The following is a 20,565-nucleotide window of genomic DNA, read 5'->3' as shown; positions in this document are numbered from 1 at the left end:
GTGAATGTAATGAATAAGCTTGAATACCCTATCCAACGACATATAGCCATAGCATCTTGATAATTTTGAATCATATATCTTGAACCCCCCGTAAAACTAGATGGTAAAATAATTCTCTTCCCTTGCGTTGAAGGGTCTATATCTCCTCTAAACAATGCATCAGACAAACCTTTATACACTTCACAACGCAAGGCCTTTTGATTGTTACGAATGAATAGTAGACGACTTGCTTCCACCATTGTGTACCCATCAACTAAAAATTGTTGTAACAGTCTCCTTGCATGCAATAAGGTTGAAATTTGACTTCGCCTTTCATGTATTTTAAAAGCAAAATACTCTCTTGGGGATATACGTTGCCTGTTACCACCCACTTCGTTAGTATTTGCACAAAATTGTATATCATCCCTATATCCATCTTCTCCAAAAGGAAACAATACAGGATACTATGGTAAGTATGCAGGGTTGAGCTCATTAATCCTCTTAAGCAATCTTGATTTACAGTCAACTATAATGGCTCGCATACCCATGTCCGGCTCTAAGTTGCCAACTATCAATGCAGCAACCTCAAAGACTATAGGTAGATTGTATATCCTTGCATCTTTGGACCTCTTTCCTATTAGTCTCATCCTTATTTCAGTTCTAGGATTTTTTTGAATCTCAGTTCTGGCCATTCGAAACGACTTAACCAAAACATTATGCTCTTCTAAAGCTGCTTTTATATCATTAACAACCTCCATCTCTATTGATGAACTAACAATGTCATTCCTAAACAATTCAAAAAAAAATTTGATATATATTACAAAAAGTATTTACAACAACCAAAATAATATTTATCAATAAGTAGAAAGGGGTGAATATTACCTTATTGATGTAAGACGGTTGTTAACTTCATTTTCCGTGTCATGGATATACAATTGCGCAAACTTTGGTGTAGCACCATCCACCGGTTGCAAGCTTCCAATAAAGTGAAAGTTTTGGCCATTCATATGATACACAGGTGGACCACCAACTTGATTTATTGTTCTATCAACTCTTCCACCCATTGAGGTAAAACAAAACATATTGTTATAAGAGCGAATATTTTGCAAGAAGTGGTCTCTTTTCTCACCGACCTTAAAAAAAAGATCCAAAATTTGTTGTGGGGGTTTGTTCTCAAGTGGTAATTTAATCTTACCATTGGTACAACATAATGAATATTTAGTATATCCGTTACAGTTCCGTGCACCTACACGCTCTTCGTCGGAGAAGCCAGCGACCAAATATGGTCGCCGGAGAGCTCAAAAAAAATATAAATTAAAAAAATTTAACGCAAGTGGGACTTGCGTTTTTCGAACGTTTTGTGTTTGACCAGTTCTGACAATGAATGCATTTGGAACAGAGTTTTTTACATTTTTGTCAATTATTAGATTCGTTCACATTTTTGTCAATAGAATGCCATGCATTTACATTTTTGTCATTTACCCAAAAAGATAAAGATACTATTGGCAGTTCAACTTCCAGCGTTACAAGGATATAAAGATAAAGATACTACTAGAATTTCTTTTTCTTTCAAAATAGGAGTTGTATGCGTTATTTAAAAAAAAATGTTAGGAATATTTGTAATAAGATTTTGATGAGCCAAGAAATGTATTTTAGTTTGAAAAATTAGAAACCCAAAATTTTCGTAAGCTAATGTACCTAAAGAGTCAAAAGTCAACTTGGAAGAATTCTTGGAGAAGGAAGGAACTTGGTTCGAATCCGATGGAGGTTAAATTTAATTGGAGCACAAGGAGTAACAAACGGTTGAAGCAGTAGAGATGATAGAAAACTTGTAAAGATGGTTAAGGGTCTCTAGTTTGAATCCCCTAAGCCACGAAATTTTAGGAAATCAGAACTTCTCAGAATATTACTACTTATATATTATTTAGAGGCATAATAAACAAAAGATTGAGCGGAGCATTGGAGTTGAACTTGGCAAATAATCTAAGTGGTGCTACGTTTGAATCCCAGGAGACTTTATTTTGAGAAAAATAATGCACATGGAAGATGCGAAAATTCATGAAGGAATATTACAAGGAAATAATACAAACACTAAGGACAAAAGAAGAATATTACAAGGAAGTCATACAAACACAAAAAGACAAAGGTGTATAAATCTGATTTGTTCAAATTATCCCACTTCAACGGATATATTTGACTGATTTGCTCAAAATGGTTTTGAGCTGTGGTGGAGGTACGGAGATACGAAAATAAGGACGGATATATTTGACTGATTTGCTCAAAATGGTTTTGAGCTGTGGTGGAGGTACGGAGATACGAAAATAAGGAGAAGAGGTCTATTTACTACATTCCAAACAGATGAAGAATATCTGGAGATTGAACACTACACTACAAAATGGAATATGTCTACAAACACTACACTACAAAATAATATGAATTGTGGAATAAATATATCAACTCAACTCAAAGTAATCTGACTACATTGTGGAATATATCAACTCTATATCAACTCAACTCTCCAACGGAATTAAGGCCAGAAGAGAAGAGGATCAACTCTATATCAACTCAACTCTCCAACGGAATTAAGGCCAGAAGAGAAGAGGAGCAATTTCAGGAGGAATATAAGGAAAAGAAGAAGGAGCAATTTCAGGAGGGAAAGGAGGATCAGGAGGAATATCAGGAAGCGGAAGAAATACGGAGACTGCAATAAGCACATCAACAATAAAGAATTAATCTTTTCCAACGGATTAATTCTTTCATCAGCTATAAATACGAGACACTTGAGCAAGAAGAAAAACGGAGATATACAAGTGAAAGGCAAGAAAAGCAGTGTGATACATCTGAGAATAGCAAAGCAAGAAAAATCCGAAAAACCAAAAATCCATATTTTTAGTTCCTGAGAGTTGGAGAAAAATATTTTCTTTTACTACCTTGTATCAAAATTTCTACTGAGTGTAGATAGAGAGCTGAGTAACAAGAGGAGCTTGTGAAAACCCTAGGGAGTGTAGCTTTGTGCGAGACACTCGTTGGTGTAGGAGTATAACTTTGTGCGAGATACTCAAATCTCTACTGGGTGTAGATAGAAGTGCTGGGTTGGCACTTGGTGTTCACTATTGTATCTGGGTGATTGAAGATAGTGAAAGGAGTAGAGTGGACGTAGGCTGGGTTTGGCCGAACCACTTAAAAAATCTCTCTCTCATTTACTTACTGCCCATATATGTTTTGCTCTGTACACATAATATCTGCTTGCACGTACACACACTGATTTGCAAGATTCATATTTGTGAAACCCATTTAATATTCCTAATCTCTACAACTTGCTTATTTGGTTTTGCTAATTTCCTGCATTCATAATATTTTCAAGACCCAGGCACTATTCATCACTATTCACTCTTATCTGGGTTTACCAATTTCTGTTATCTCCTACGTCCGCATGCAAGCCAAATTTATTGTATATCATATTTGAGCTATTCAAAGTATTTCTATCGTATTGCATGTGATATATCTCCTCTCTATCACTGAGTTTTAATTATAGCACTTTACGTACATTATTCCGCTGTGCATTTCAAGTTGAATTTATTCACTTGAAATTATTTTAGTTAAAGTGTTATTAATTTTTAATTTGCTAGAAAAGTCTATTCACCCCCCCCTCTAGACTTTTCACCACCCATTCGGGACCAACAAAAAATTATATATAGATATATATTAGTGCAAGTTGTTTAGTTATGGTGTTGTTCATATATATACTAGTAAATTACATACAATGCCTGTTTAGATAGCGCAAGAGCTGAAACGAACAGCCGCGGCGGCGGAGATGCGGTAGCAAATAAGAGTAAGAACGCGAGCTGAAAATCCGGCAGCGCGTGGTCATCGTCTGGGCATAATCGGTGAGAATGCAGCACTGGAGATCGCCTAGTTGAGATCCGAGCATCGTAATCCGATGTATCAATCGCTACTAGTGCAACCGGAAATCGGAAACAATTTGTGAACTCTTCACGAACAATACTCTCCGTTATGCTTTACGATGATAGATAGTCTGTCGTGTGATCTGTGGATATATTCTTATAGTAGTAAAGATTGATTGTTGATTGTCAAAAAAAATACTAGTAAATTAAATATGGGATGCACGAATTATTTTTTTATATTATATATTTAAATAGTAAAATTAAAGGTAAAATTATAAATAATTATAATATTTGAAAGTGTACATTTATTTGATTATAAGATCAATGAAAAAGTATCAATAATATATGACTCATTTGATTGTATTTATTTTTAAAAAATTGATATGTAATATGATTTATGTAACTTGTAAGGACCATTTTATGGGTTGAAGTTCTTTTTCAATAACTTGTGAGGACCATTTTGTGGCTCATATTTTTATCATTCACCCCTATATATACACTATCCACCTTATTAGCAAACATACATGATTTGTTTAATACAATATAAATGATTTGACTTTGTAAAATATTTAATAGTATTCATAATATTTATAATATTTTATCTATATGGAAAGAAACATCCTAAAATTATTGATAAAACATAAAATACTACTTATTAGTACTTCCACCCTGTGTTGCACAAAATGGATTTGTTATAATATTTTAAAAATATTCGAATCGATATACAATTATATAAATTATAACAACGAATATTATATAGTACAAATGATGAAATGTTTGGATCGATTATGTTTTCTAATGTTATCCTTGCTTGAACTCGAGTAAATAATTGCTCAATTTCCCGTGCGATGCACGGATAAAAGTTTTTATTATATATTTACATAATATAATTAAAGATAAAATTATAAACAATTATAATATTTGAAAGTGCACATTTATTTGATTATAAGATTAGTGCAAAAGTATCACTCAATTAATTAAATAATATATGCCTTGTTTATCTGCAATTATCTAAAAAATTTGATATGTAATATGATTTATATATTATATTATTACTATAATAAATATGAGAAAAAAAAAGAGAAATGATTTAATTGTAATTATATTAAAAATTATATAGGTCACGGCAGTCTCTCTCTAACGGAATTCTCTCATGGTGGAGACTATGATGGACTCCCTGTCTGAAACTGGCTCACCGGCGGCGACCACTCGGTCGCCCGAAGACGGCGAGAATCTGTTGAAGCGCAGCACCAAAAAGACCAAGAGAAGTCGAGAATCGACGGAGGAACCAATGCAAAACCCAGATGATGGGATAATCCAAGAAACCCCCTTGTCGGCAGGCCTGATGTCTCTAGCATCGGCGCAATGGAAGACTCCAGTAGAAACGCCCAATAATGCCTGGGGCAGAAAAGAAACATTCGTGGTGATAATGGAAGATGAAATAGTCTCGGAGGAGGAGTCGATGGATGAGGAAAATAGGGATCCCAACTGTCTAGTGATTCCGGTGACCAAACAAGGGAAGGAGTGGCTCCGACGACCATGGCGCCGAACCCTAATCATCAAAGTTCTTGGACGCAATGCTAGTTACTCGCACCTTCTACAAAAGCTCCAAAAGATGTGGCCAATTTCGACCTCATTGCAATTGACCAAGATTATTTCTTGGCGGAGTTCGACGCCCTACGCGACTATGAGTTCGCAAAATTTGAGGGCCCTTGGACGATTTTGGGGCACTACTTGACAGTCCAAGAATGGGAACTGAATTTCTACCCCCACAAGAATAAGTTGAATAAACTTCTGGTTTGGGTTAGATTCCCTGCAATCCCAATTGAATATTTCGAAGATGAATTTCTGAGAAACATAGGTAAGAGTATAGGTCATCTAGTGAAGGTTGACACCACCACAAGCTTGGTTTCAATAGGAAAATTTGCCCGAGTCTGCGTGGAATTAAACTTAACCAAGCCGCTATTGGCAAAGTTCACGCTTGGTATGTTTCAAATGGGGCCTATATGGCCACAAGCAGGACCAATGTGGTCCGGGGGTCCAAGAGGCAGGGGATAACGCAGACGCGCCGGAACCAGAACAAGCCTAGAATGGCGAGAATAGACCAAGGGAGAGACAACCAATAGTGCACCAAGGTGGCATACCAAGCCGCAATCTGAAAGAAAACTTTGGTGCGTGGATGCTTGTAGCGAGGAAGGAGAGGAGAGGACAACAACGACGGGGAAGAGTTTGGAACTCCGGCCCTCCTAATAGTAGGAGGAATCAGACACCGACTAACGGTGTTTTGAGAGGTCAAGGATCAAACTCCCGCTTTACCGTTTTTGATGGGCTGAATGATGCAGAGAATGAAAGACCATAGGAAAACGGGTCTCCACCTGCCGCTGAGAACTATACATAACCGAACCTACCAAGAATTCGAACAAATCAGGGCACTCACCAACTGGAGGATCAAAGACCCTACTCGCAGAATGTCTTGGAAAGGCAAGCAATCCTTGCAAATTGCGGAGCCTACAAGGGTAGAGGTGGTAGGGGAGGACCACCAAGAAGAGCAGCAACAAGACTTGACCGAGCTCTAAGTACTATAGATTGGAGACTCAAATTCCCGGATGCAAAAGTAGAACACCTTCCAATGGTTAATTCCGATCACTCACCACTCCTCATATCATGTAACCCAAGACCTAACTATGATAGGGAGAGAAAATTCAGATTTAATATGGCGTAGACTACGCATAAAGACTTCTTGGGATGTGTTCAACAATCATGGGTTCTACAAAACGACTTGGAAATTAACAAGGCAAGGGTCGCAGATTCTTTAATGAGCTGGAATAGGGATGTCTTTGGCAATGTCTTCTATAGAAAGAAATGTCTCTTGGCAATAATCAAAGGGGTACAAAGATGCTTATCACATCAGTTTAGAACTCACCTCTTAAAACTTGATAGGAAACTGAGGAAAGAACTAGAAGAGACCCTTTATCAAGAGGAACTTATCTGGTTTCAGAGGTCAAGGGAAGAGTGGATCACATTTGGAGACTGCAATACACGCTTTTATCACACGACAACTGCGGTTAAGAGCAATAGAATCAGAATCAAGGCCTTATAATCGGAGGAAGGCCTCTAGATCATCGATAATGATTTACTGGTAGACCACGTTCGTACCTTCTTCATCAATCTATTTTCAGAGGACCAGGAACTCAATATTCAACCTCGAATGAACGGCAAGTACCCCAGGTTAGATGACATAGATTGGCAGGAAGTGAATCGACCCTTCTAGCCTGAAGAAATTTAAAAAGCTTTGTTTGATATGGAGCCTTGCAAGACACCCGGTCCAGACGGCAGGTTGTTACCAAAAAATATGGGACATCTTCGGAGATAGTTTGATCAAGTTTGCACTGGACTTTTTCTCAAGAGGCAGCCTACCACTAGGCTGTAATGATACTCTGATTACCCTTATACCAAAAATTCCAAGCCTTGAATCCGTCAAGCAGTTACGCCCTATAGGTCTATACAACATTACCTATAAGTTGATAACAAAAACAATGGCTAACAGGCTTAAGGGAGTCTCGAAGAAATTGGTGGGCCCACACCAAGTGAGCTTTATGCTCGGCAGACAAATAGTAGATAATATAATCATTTTCCAGGAAGTACTAAACTCAATGAGAGTACGAAAAGCAGCGATTGGGTGGATGATCATGAAAGTCGACTTAGAGAAGGCATATGACAAACTAAGTTGGAGTTTTATAGAAGATTCTTTAGCTGATATTGGGTTTAACAAGAGCTGGAGAAGAAACATTATGGAATGTGTCACAACATCAAGATTAGCGATTAATTGGAATGGATAGGCATTAGAGTGGTTCCATCCGAGAAGAGGAATTCGACAGGGAGATCCAATTTCACCCCTCCTTTTTGTTTTGTGTATTGAAAAACTCAGCCACATTATTAATGATTCTGTTATAAATGGCCTTGGGAAAGGTATCAAGCTATGCAAGCAAGGACCTAACCTGTCTCACCTTTTCTTTGCAGATGACATGGTGTTATTTGGAGAGGCTACTATAGAGCAAGCAGAAGAGATGTCACGCTGCCTCAAGTCCTTTTGCGATCAATCTGGGCAAAGGGTTAATCTAAAAAAATCCTCCTTATTTTTCTCCAAGAATACCCAAATGGAGCTACAACAAAGAATTGTGAACCTAATCGGAATACCTAAAGTTGAAGACATGGAAAAATATTTAGGAATCCCATCCATTCATGGAAGGCTAAAGAAGGATACATATGCTGAACTAATTGAAAGAGTCCAACAAAAGCTCATAAGATGGAAATCAAAGACTCTCTCACTAGCAGGTAGACAAGTCCTTGCACAGTCGGTCCTATCATCAATACCCTACTACACTATGCAGAGGACACTATTGCCAAAGGGAGTAATAACGATGATTGAGAAGCTCATTTGCAATTTCCTATGGGGAAGTTCAGCCGAGAAAAGGAAATTTCACATGGTGAATTGGGATACTGTTACAAAGAGTAAAGCTTGTGGAGGCCTTGGATTGCAAAACATGGAATTCATGAACGAAGCCTTTTTAGCTAAACTTGGTTGGAGGTTAATTCAAAAAGAAGATTGCTTATGGATTTAAGTTATCAAAACTAAATATGCAGTAAATTCGGCTGACTGCTCTACTTGGCGTTCAAAGACGAATATATCCAATGTGTGGAAAGGAATTTTGAAGGCTATACCAAGGCTACAACAGGGAATGACTAAGCTGGTTAGAAACGGAAGGCACACCCTTTTTCGGAAGGATACTTGGCTAGGGCCGAACCCCCTCTTCATGCTTTCAACCAAATCAATTCCAACCACTAATTTAAACAGCCCAGTAGCAAACTATTGGAGTAGAGAGCATGGGTGAAACATCAGACTTCTGCAGCAATTCTTGCCGCAATCTACATTGGACGAGTTAACAACCTTTATGATTGATGATGATCCAGAGTCTAATGACCTACACGGCTAGAGGAATGAGACATCAAGCTCATTCTCAGTTCGCTCAGCTTATGACCTTGTAGCCGATCACTCCACCACACCTGAAGCTACTGAATGGAATTCAATTTGGAAACTGAAGATAGCTGCCCGAATAAAAATGTTTTTATGGTTACCTCGCTATGAAAGGATTATGACAAATAGCCTAAAAATGGAAAGAGGCCTTGCACCTAGCGATAGATGCTTGCTGTGTAGACAGAGGGTTGAGGACATCGATCATGCGTTGCGTAAATGTCTAGTAGCTGATGAAGTTTGGAGCAGAATACTTCCACTGTTCCATATAAAATCCAGAAACTTACCCTTTCGGAAATGGTTAGATTATGCAATTGCGAACAAGGGTAATGGGCATAGGCCTGAAAATGAAAGTTCGTTGTTTGCAGTAACGCTTTGGTGGATCTGGAAGTGGAGGAACGAGGTAATATTTACTGGTTTAACCTATCCCCTACAATCTAAAGTACAGTGGATAAAATCGCAAATGATTCAAATAGAAGTAGTCTTTGCGAATTCCAAAATTTCTCAGGGATCAAACAATGCACCCAATTGGGTAAGTAGGATCTGGAAAAAACCAGAGGATGGTATAGTTAAGGTGAATTTCGATGGTTCAGTAGACTGCACATCAAATAAAGCAGGCTGTGGAGGGGTGATTAGGGATAGTTCGGGCAGCTGGGTATGTGGTTTTGTCAACAATATAGGATCTTGCCCCCTCTACAAGCAAAGGCATGGGGCTTGCTAAGAGGTATACAACTTGCTAAGATCAGGGTTATAAAAAGATCATACTGGAAGGAGACTCACAAGAATTAGTAAGTGAGATGCTAAGCATCCTGTACATGAACAAAGTGGTAGGGAATATTTTAAGTGCATGCAAGAAGGAATTACGCAATGTGGAATCATGGAGTATAGAAGCAGTACCCCGAGAAATCAACTCAGTAGCGGACCAATTGGCAAAATTGTCTAAATATTACCCCAAAGGAATCCACATTTTGACAGATCCTCCGGATAGTATATGTAAATTGTTAGATAATGACAAGATAGAATGCCCATCGTGGCGATTCATGTACAATCCTCGTTAAAAATTACCAGAACCTATGTGGGTATCCCCCATACCAAGTTATATATATATATATATATATATATATATATATATATATATATATATATATATATATATATATATATATATATTAAAAATTATATAAATCATATTACATATTGACTTTTCCCCTACTCCATATCTGAATGAATTAATTATAATTATTATATAAAAAAATCCAACGACACATGTTTAATTGTAATTATAAAAATATCCGTGTAATTATTAGCTTAATTAACATAATAATTATTAGTCAATTATATTAATATCTGTGCAATTAATTATTTAATTACCATAATAATTATTAGATAATTATACTAATATATATATATGTATGTATATATATATATATATATATATATATATATATATATATATTTCTATTCAAATGCGACGGGGAGCTCGCATGCGATCGTGCGACTTAATCTGCGTCATCCAATTTCATTAATCCAACTGTAATTCACGTATGTTTAAGTGGGGTTATTATGGTAATTTTAGTATCTATATTACGTGAATTGAAATGGTTCATTTTAGTACATATTGTGGTGCGTTTGAATACATGTTGTGGTTTGTTTTATTACGTATGTTGGTGCATTAACTGTGTTGTGGAATGATGTGTTTTAATACGTCCTCTGGTGCATTTTAATACGTAGAATGGTGTGTATTTTAACATATGTTTCTAATAAGTGTGTTGTGGAATGGTGTGTTTTAATCCATCCTCTAGTGCATTTTAATACGTTGAATGGTGTGTATATTAACACATATCTATATATATATATATATATATATATATAATAACAGAAGTGCTTGAAAGAGTTTTCCCGCCCAAACTGAAGGGCATTTTAGTAATAATATAATTAATATAATTAAATTAAAATAATTCTTATTTTGTTAATAATATAATTAATATAATTAATATATCACCCTACTAATCAGCCAAATTTCCTAAACCACTCCCCATCCCCACCCCTCTTAATTTCTTACATTTTTCACCTCTATCTCTCTTTCTTCCTTAATTTCTATATAAACTACTAGTATTTTCGCCCGTGTGTTGCACGGATTGGATTTGTTATAATATTTTAAGAATATTTGGATCGATATACAATTATATAAATTATAATATCGAATATTATATAGCGCAATTGATGAAATTGGTTGGATCGATTATGTTTTTTTTAGCGCAATTGATGAAATTGGTTGGATCGATTATGTTTTTTTTAAATGTTTTTCTTGCTTGAATTAGAGCAAATAATTGTCCAATTAACCAATGCGATGCACGGATAAATTTTTTATTATATATTTAGATAATAAAAATAAAGATGAAATTATAAAAAATTCTAATATTGAATGTATACATTTATTTGATTATAAGATTAGTGCAAAAGTATTACTCAATTAATTGGATAATATATGACATGTTTGTCAACAACTCAACAATTATCTAAAAAAGATCGATATGTAATAGGACTTATGTAATTATATTATTACTAAAATAAATATGGGAAAATGAGAAATAATTTAATTATATTTATTATAAATATGCTAAGACCTTGTGGTCTAATGGCACCCGATTGCACTCCCATATGGAAGGAGAAGGGGATGGGTTCGAGTCTCAGTCTCAGTGGTGGTAATGTTGATTTTTTGTACTTCAAGGTTGAGGAAGTAATTATGAACAAATACTACACTAATATATGTGCAATTATATATAGTAGTCTTATTACGATAGAATTGTAGTATGATAGGAATTGTAATGTAGAATTGTGATACAATAAGAATTGTAATGTAGAATTGTACAACGAATAGGAAAATAGGAAATAATTGCATCCTAAATATTGTAGGACTGTTTTGGGTGGGTGTCCGTATATTCTTGAAGCTTATTCCCACACCCCTTATCCTTACAGACCTTGAAGTACCATTCTTGTTCTATGTCTAGAATTTCTCCAAGTATCCAAAATTCTCCGACCTAAAAATTAATTGCACAATGCATGTGAAATATAATGAGTAGCTTTTAAAATGATTTCAATACAAACTCTAAACGTGTGATTTGTACCTTCTTGTTGTCATAAATTTCCTTTAAAAGAAGTAATTGTGACATTTTTACTCGATAGAGCTTCCAATGATTCAGATCCAGTCATTCTTGAATTTGAGCTTATACTTCGTATTGGAGTCAAGAATCTAGGCATACTAATTTAAACAGATTACCCGAAATCATCAAACATGTTTGAAATAGAATATGATACCGAGTGGACAAAATTGAACTGACACATTCTCAAAAAAAAGAAAAAAAGAAAAAAATTGAACTGACACAATACCTCTCCTTGAAATTGAGGAACTCAGGGCATTTATAGTTGAACAGAATCTTTGTTGCGGTGTAGGAACTGGATATCCTAACATCACCATCTAATATGATAAGCAATTTTAAATAGTTATAATCGAATTAAACAAATTTATGATTGCTATTGGGTAATTACTTACCCTTATTCACCCATGCTCTACACGGCCAATCAAATCTGCAAAAAACCAAACAAAAGATTTGAAATAAAGGACCTTTTGTATCCTATATTGCCAAACTAAAATTTATATATTCTGTAGCAACTAAATATTTAAAGTATTAATAAGGATGCATGTATATTTAATATTATTTTGGTATGATAAAATGTTTCTTGACAAAAGATTTAAAATTGGCATTCATGAATGTATACTATTAGAAATTTAGTATAACAAAAAGAAATAAAAACACATCTAGTATAGAATAAGATTTAAAGAAGAATTTCCCAATTAGCAGATTGCTATCCACTCCTCCGGGAGCCTTCAATGATCCAAAATCCTTGAGTTTGAACATGTGTTTTGGAAAGACGGATTCATCTAGATTGGAAGCGCTAATTCATAGAACAAAATTCGGCCACGATATAGGCACAATCTGCTCTCTCTAATTTATATACACTTTTAAATTTAATAGCATTTACCTGGGAGTCATGGAGTAAGCACTCCAGTGTCTGTTGGTTGATTGTGGAATGTGGATATTCCCTTGACAAATAACAACGCATTAACCGGAGTCTAATACAACTCCTTCTCGTCTTGGGAGATAGGTCGGAAGTAGAGACAAAAAAGACCTCATTAGTGAAAGAACAATATTGTTGAAAGATTTGCGTGACAATATAGTTTTACTATTTCGATTTGTGTGAGCAAGTTATAAAATTTCTAATTGATGAATGTATTTATAATACGAATAGACGGAGGAATTGTAGTATAGGAATTGTAGAGGAATTGCAGTATACGAATTGTATTGGAATTGTAGTATAGGAATTGTAGAGTAGTAGACTTCATTTTGTAGTATTGGATTTCATGTTTTAATAGCAGATTTATTTGATAGGAATTGTATTGGAATTATAGTATAGGAATTGTATTGTTTTAATATTATTCTATTGTTTATACAAATTGTATTGGAATTGTAGTATAGGAATTGTATTGTTTTAATATTATTATATTATTTTAATTGTTTTAATGTACAATATTTTGGGCGAGAAGGAACATTTCATTTTGGAGGATTTTGTTTTTATATATATAAAGATAAAGATTTATAACAATGTACTAATCCTAATGCATAACAATGTTTTGATGTTATAGGATTTCGTGTTTTAATATTATTGTACTTTTAATATTATTATATTATTTTAATTGTTTTAATGTACAATATTTTGGACGGGAAGGAAGATTTCGTTTTGGAGGATTTTGTTTTTATATATATAATAATAATATAAAGATAGATTATAACAATGTACTAATCCTAATGCATAACAATGTTTTGATGTTATAGGATTTCGTATTTTAATATTATTGTACTTTTAATATTATTTTATTATTTTAATTGTTTTAATGTACAATATTTTGGGAGGGAAATATGATTTTGTTTTGGAGGATTTTGTTTTTATATATATAAATATAATATATATAGATTACTTATAATCATAATCATATAAACTAGAGAAGTGGGAAACAATGATTCCTAATTCGTATTAGAATTAAGTTTTCGGTTTTCGAAAAATAAATAAAAAAAGTTTTCGATTTTCCTTCTCAAAAAATGTTTGAAACCCTCTCAATGTTTTCTCTGCTCAGCTCCTCACCCGTAGGTATGTATCTTCCTGCACACTATCTTTTGAATTTGTATGCACGTAAAGTACGGATGCGTTTATTTACGGATTTGATTTTGGTTTTTGTTTTGGTTTTGGTTTTGGTTGTGTGATGTAAAGAAACAATGGATGATATAAAGCAACAAAAATCCATATATATATATATATATATATATAGATATATATATAATAACAGAAGTGTCTAATAATTTGCTCAGTCTCATAATCTGCTTCCTGAGTTTGAGGTATGTAGAAGAAGTGTGTTTTCTAAATAGTTGTTAGAGTTGATTGGGTTAATGTGGTTTTTTATTCATCAGATTTCTATTTTTTTTATTAAAATACATCTTATTATTTATATATACACAAGAACTGTTATCCATTGTCACATTCTTAGTGGCATGTTTTTTAATCAATTCCTTTTAACTTTTTTAATCTTGTAGGGATAGAAGTTTATTTTTAATATGATGTTAGTTATTGTTATCTTATACTATCTTTTATTATTATCAATTGCAGATGTAAAAAACTGTAACTTTACTATTTCTTATGAAGAGATAGTTAAACTGGTAGATTATGAAGAGATATTTCTATATTAAATCTGTATTTTTTAGTGTGTAGTTGATATTTTTTTAAAGAGAAGTATTGTGTACTGCTTTACTTTATATGTAAAACAAAATTTAATAATTTTCTCTACTTTTTAATAATTGCCTCCCTCACAACCTATTAGTCAATAATAATAATAATAATAATAATAATAATAATAATAATAATAATAAAATCTTTAGCAAGTTTTGATTCCGATTATAATTCTAATGCTATGATTAAACCAATTATGTATCCAAAATATTTTGGTTGCCATAAATCATTGATTATTGATTCCAATTATTACTAATATTTATTATTAATTGCACAATACTATAGGTTTAGTTGAAGTCTTCCATGGTACAATTATTAGTTAAAAATGATGATTACTGTACTTGAATAAATGAAATAATAGTATTAAATTTTGTAACCTCGATTTGAAATCTATTTTGTTACGATTATACTAATAATAATAATATAATACTCTAATAATAATAATCCAAAACTATTAATATAATTTCCCTAATATATTTATATAATAATAATAGTAATAGTAATAATAATAATAATCCAAAACTCTTAATATGAGTTCCTAATTATTTTTTTCTATTAAATTCGTTTATAACGGTAATTATAAATATAGGATTATGAAAAATTAGAAGGATTGATACCACATCATCAGTTTCCTATCATATTTAAATTAATTGATACTTTTCCTAATATATCGTACCTTCAAGGCTTTCAACCTTTGTTATAAACTTATAATCTTGATCAATATATTAATCTATTATTTTATGGTAATTTCCTATCATATTTAAATTAATTGATACTTTTCCTAATATATAGCGTACCTTGAAGGCATACAACCTTTGTTATAATACTGATCATATATTAGTATGTTATTTTTATGGTAATTTATATAGGTAATTATAATATACTATTTACCATCTAAATGACCCATTGTAACTGTTAATCGTATTTAACATCTTAATTTATTATGATAATTGAATATAGAGATTCCCTTATTTTTTTACTTCAAATAATATCAATTGCCCATTCACTTCCTTTGATCACTTTTGAATAAAATCTTAAAAATTATGGCAATTAAGGAATTAATACTTTTTGTAATATACATTTTATCTAATCATATAAGGAAATTGATAATACATATGTTAATTCCATAATTAAAGGAAATTACAAAAAATTATGATAATTATTCCAATTCACAGATTATTATGCAATACAATTATGCAAATTATTCCAAATTGGTTATTACACACATAAAATTATATCCTAATGGTTAGTTTTGAATAAAATCTTAACAATTATGTTAATTAATAAATTAATTCACACATTATATTTTTATTAAACTATTTGGTTTATACTTGCTGTAATATAGATTTATCTAATCAATCAAGGAAATTAAACATGCACATACTATGAACATAATTTAAAAAAAAACATACACATATTACATCTATAATTAAACAAAATTAAACATACACATGTTATTTTATTAATAATAATATATAATCCTTAATTAATATAATTGTTCAGATTACATGGACGCCATGATTAGTATAATAATTAATAATATATACTCTTTAATTACCATTAGTAATCATAATAAAATGACCTCATTCTTATTAGAATTAATGATAAATTTTTCTGTCCATATAAAAAATTAAACATACACATATTACGGTGGGTAATTAAAAGAAATCAAGCATACAATACACATATTACGTCCATAGTTAAAGGATATTAAATATAAACATATTACGCCCATATTACCAACTTATATTTAATACTTTAATCTTACTATAATAATTAAACATACGGATCTTCATTTGATTATAGTAAATTTTTATTACTTAAAATAATTCAATTAACCATGCTCTTCCTTCTATTTTTTTTAGACTTTTCCTATTATAATTTTTAAGTAATCAAATTCAACACTAATATACAAATCTTATAATTTCAAATAAATGTATATACTTTCAAATATTAATTTTTTTTTATAATTTCATCATTGATTTTATTATTTAAATATATAATAAAAAATTTTATCCGTGCATTGCACGGGTAAGTTACTAGTTTTCTAATAAGTGCAATAGTGTATGTTTATAATTTGGGATGGGATTTAGAATAAGTGGAATTGTGCATTTTAGCACAGGTTGTGGTGCATTTTAAAACGTAGAATGGTGCGTATTTTAGCACATGTTTTCTAATATGTGTAAGTAGTGTATGCTTATAATCTGACATGAGGCACGTTGTGGTACATTTTAATACATAGAATGATGCGTTTTATCACGTATACTGATGAATTTTAAGTGAATAGGTGCATTTGGTTATAGTGTGGAATAGTGTGTTTTATCGGTCCTCTGGTGCATTTTAGTACGTAAAATGATGTGTTTTGTAACGTATATATATTGCGCGTTGATTTGATGACTTGATATGATCTAATGGCTGAAAATATGACGCACATGATGACGCCTCTCTCTCTCTCTCTCTCTATATATATATATATATATATATATATATATATATATATATATATATTACCATAAAATTACCATAGTAATTATATGGAAGAATAGGAATGATAATTTATTTTGTTCACATAATATTATACCTTAAGTATATACAAATATATATATAATAGATATCAATAAATTAATTGTAATAATATTTTAAGAATATTAGGATCGATATAAAATTATATAAATTATAACAATAAATATTATATAGTGCTATTCATGAAATGAGTTTGATCGGTTATGTTTTTTGATGTTATCTTTCCTTAAATTCGAGCAAATAGTTGCCCAATTACCAATGCGATGCACTATAAATTTTTTATTATATATTTAAATAATAAAATTAAAGATGAAATTATAAACAATTCTAATATTTTAAAGTGTACATTTATTATTATAAAAAAAAGTGTACATTTATTTGATTAGAAGAGTAGTACAAAAGTATAACTCAATTAATTAAACAATATATGACTTATTTGTCTGCAATTAAATCGATATGTAATATATTTTGTGTAATTATATTATTATTATTAAAATAAAATAAATGTACACTTTTAATTATTAGAATTATTTATAATTTCCTTTTAAATTTTATTATCTAAATTTATGATAAATAAATTTTATTCGTGCATTGCACGGGTAATTTACTACTCTGTGTGTGTGTCTATATATATATATAGGGGATGGATCCAATGAGATCACTATATAAGATGAGATCATGAGATCACATCTCAGCCATCTACAAAATTGGAATGAATGGTTATGATTGATATTAAAATATGAATTATATTAGGACAAAATTAAAAGAAAAGGATAGAGTTGTAATTTGATTAGAATCTATAATAAAGGAAATTAATGGAACATAATAATTCCCATATATTAAGGAATCCTAATCATGGTAACCCAGTATAAGTTGTGCTGGGATTTTTTGTCTGATTTTAACACACAAACCCGTAAGAAAACGAGAAAATTAGTCACATACATCCAGGAGTCTTCCATGGGCAACAATAGTGTCGGTAACTATGTAATCAATTTTTTTTTTTCGTTTTTTTGTTTGATTCCGCAGGTGTGTGCATTTATTGCGAACGATGTGTGCATTTTCAGGCGTCTGATTTGTAAAAGCAGTGTGCATTGTAGTTGTTTTGAGATTTGATTTGTAGGTGTGTGCGTTAATGGGTTTAGCAGGTGTTAAAACCCCAATTATGACATTGTAGTAGTGTGCATTTCTTTAAGACGGTGTGTGCATGCGTGACTGTTAGTGTGTGCAGAACTCTGGGTACTGTGTGTGTCGGCGTTCTTAAAAATATGCGAAATACTGAATGCAATTTGTTGTGCATTCATGGAGTTAAACATGAGTGTTTTTGAATTTGGGTTTGTAGGTGTATGCATTCTTGGGTTTAGCGTGTGCAAAAATCCAAAATATTCCATTTTAGTAGTGTGCATGTCTTAAAGACGGCGAGTGCAAGTTACTGATAATGCACTTAAGTGTTTTTGGCATGTTTATTTCGTCCAAATAATTTGTGAATATTAGGTGTGTGCGGTTCAGAATTCTGATGATTGTAGAGGTCTATTAGAATTTATACATTAGCGATTATTAAAAATGGTGAGGAAGCACGAATGTCTTTGTAATTGTGATATTGTGCGTGTGCATAAACCCAACAACCGAACAGTAAAAAGTTAGTGATAGTGGTTCTAACAATCAAATGTGTGCATTGCAGTTTAATGTTGTGTGCATTTACTGATATACAGGGAAAGTTACCAGCTTTGCAATTTAATAAGTGTGTGCAGGGCAAGTTACGAGCTTGTGCATTGGTGTGAACAATCTTTGTAATAACACTAGAACACGTATGGATGATGGTGTGTGCAATGGAAACACACGTAGTGTGCAATGTTCTGAGCAAAAAGGTTTAATTCTTGAACATGCGCTTATTCATTGGCTTTGAAATATATAAATTGGGAGACAAATCACACGTAGAGACACAATTGTATGTGAGGATGCGACATAGTTAATTCACGCATAGCTCTCTTTTGGCACGCATTAAACAACTTCATGGATGAGACTAAATGCTTTAGGGTGCCACGAATCTTCATGGGGTGGAACAAGTCTACCTCTTCACCACCAAGCCCATCATCAGAATCATTCCCCAGAGGTTCTGCTTGGGCACGAGGGGGCAACACCACCGGGAGAGATACAAAATCGTCAGAGGATGGACTATCCACCATCCCATTTTGATTACCTCCATCAATGTTCCCTGTAAATTGATGCACACCAAATTAAAACGCACCAATTACCAGAAAAGAACCAAACAATAATAAAATTGACAACGCATACGAACTAATGCACACACTTATAACCTAAAGAGCACAAACCCCATACCTGTCACGCACACACCCAAAACCTATGTCCCTGTCCCGCACACTGAAAACATAAAGTCCACAGACCCAAATTATGATGGGTAACTGTGCACACACGCCAAAGTCTGTCTCGCACAAACCAAAAAGAAAAAATTTATGGTATGAAGAAATACTTCGTTTAAAATATGAAATTAATAACTATAAATTTAGATTAAGCATGCCAATTCAAATCAACGTCAACTTATATGCATGAAACACCAACTAATAATAGTGAAATGCCATCTCAACTGTACGCACACACTTATAACATCAAGTGAACATACCCAAATTATGATGGGTAACTACCCACACATGCCAAGTCTGTCTTGCACATACCAAAACAATTCATGGTATAAAGAAATAATTCGTTTAAAATATGAAATTAATAATTCAAAATTGAAATTAAACATGCCAATTCAGATCAACATCAACATATATATGCATAAAACAAAAACTAATAATAGTAAATGTCATCTCAACCGAATGCACACACTTATAACATAAAATGCATAGACCCAAATTTTACACAGACCTACCAAATGAGTAGAATGTATTTGCATTACATAAAAGAGATCACAGATCACTAGAGACTCGAACCACTCCACTTCACTTGTACTATGATGACGATAGTATAACACATTTCCTGCCACTCTATGAAATTAGTTCAAAGAGCACAAAAGTGCAGAGTAAACTAACAAGTTTAGTGAATTTATATTAATGTGTCTGAATTGTCCATTTGAGGAGTATTAAACTTCTTCTAAATTCTAATGGCATGTATTAAAAAAATAAAAATAAAAACAAAAAGCAAAAACACCCACCGCCACGCCCTCTCCAAACCCAAAAACCCAAACCATAAAACCAAAAAAAAAAAAAAAAACCCATAATCTGAAACACAACACACACCCCCCCCCCCCCCCCCCCCCCCGAAAAA

At 32.7% G+C, this 20,565-nt stretch overlaps 1 protein-coding gene across 2 annotated transcripts in view; it reads right to left on the bottom strand.

The window, feature by feature from the left end:
* Nucleotides 1-19,092: 19,092 nt before the first annotated feature.
* LOC116001582 overlaps nucleotides 19,093-20,565 on the bottom strand; it is a 3,082-nt gene continuing 1,609 nt past the window's right edge. Inside the window, exons 1-2 of one of the 2 annotated variants that reach the window (XR_004094245.1) lie at nucleotides 20,171-20,238; nucleotides 19,093-19,492 (exon numbers count right to left, since the gene is read on the bottom strand). Coding sequence is in view for 1 of the 2 variants with exons in the window: in XM_031241466.1 (XP_031097326.1) it covers nucleotides 19,206-19,492 (287 nt within the window). In the remaining variant the exon portion in view is untranslated. Of the gene's footprint in view, nucleotides 19,493-20,170; nucleotides 20,239-20,565 lie in introns of those variants that run through there. The other variant, XM_031241466.1, reaches the window with a different exon arrangement.

The sequence above is a fragment of the Ipomoea triloba genome, chromosome 13 (genome assembly GCF_003576645.1).
Source record: "Ipomoea triloba cultivar NCNSP0323 chromosome 13, ASM357664v1".
Lineage (NCBI taxonomy): Eukaryota > Viridiplantae > Streptophyta > Magnoliopsida > Solanales > Convolvulaceae > Ipomoea > Ipomoea triloba.
The sequence above is the reverse complement of the archived record's forward strand: the minus strand, read 5'-3'. Positions and strand labels throughout refer to the sequence as shown.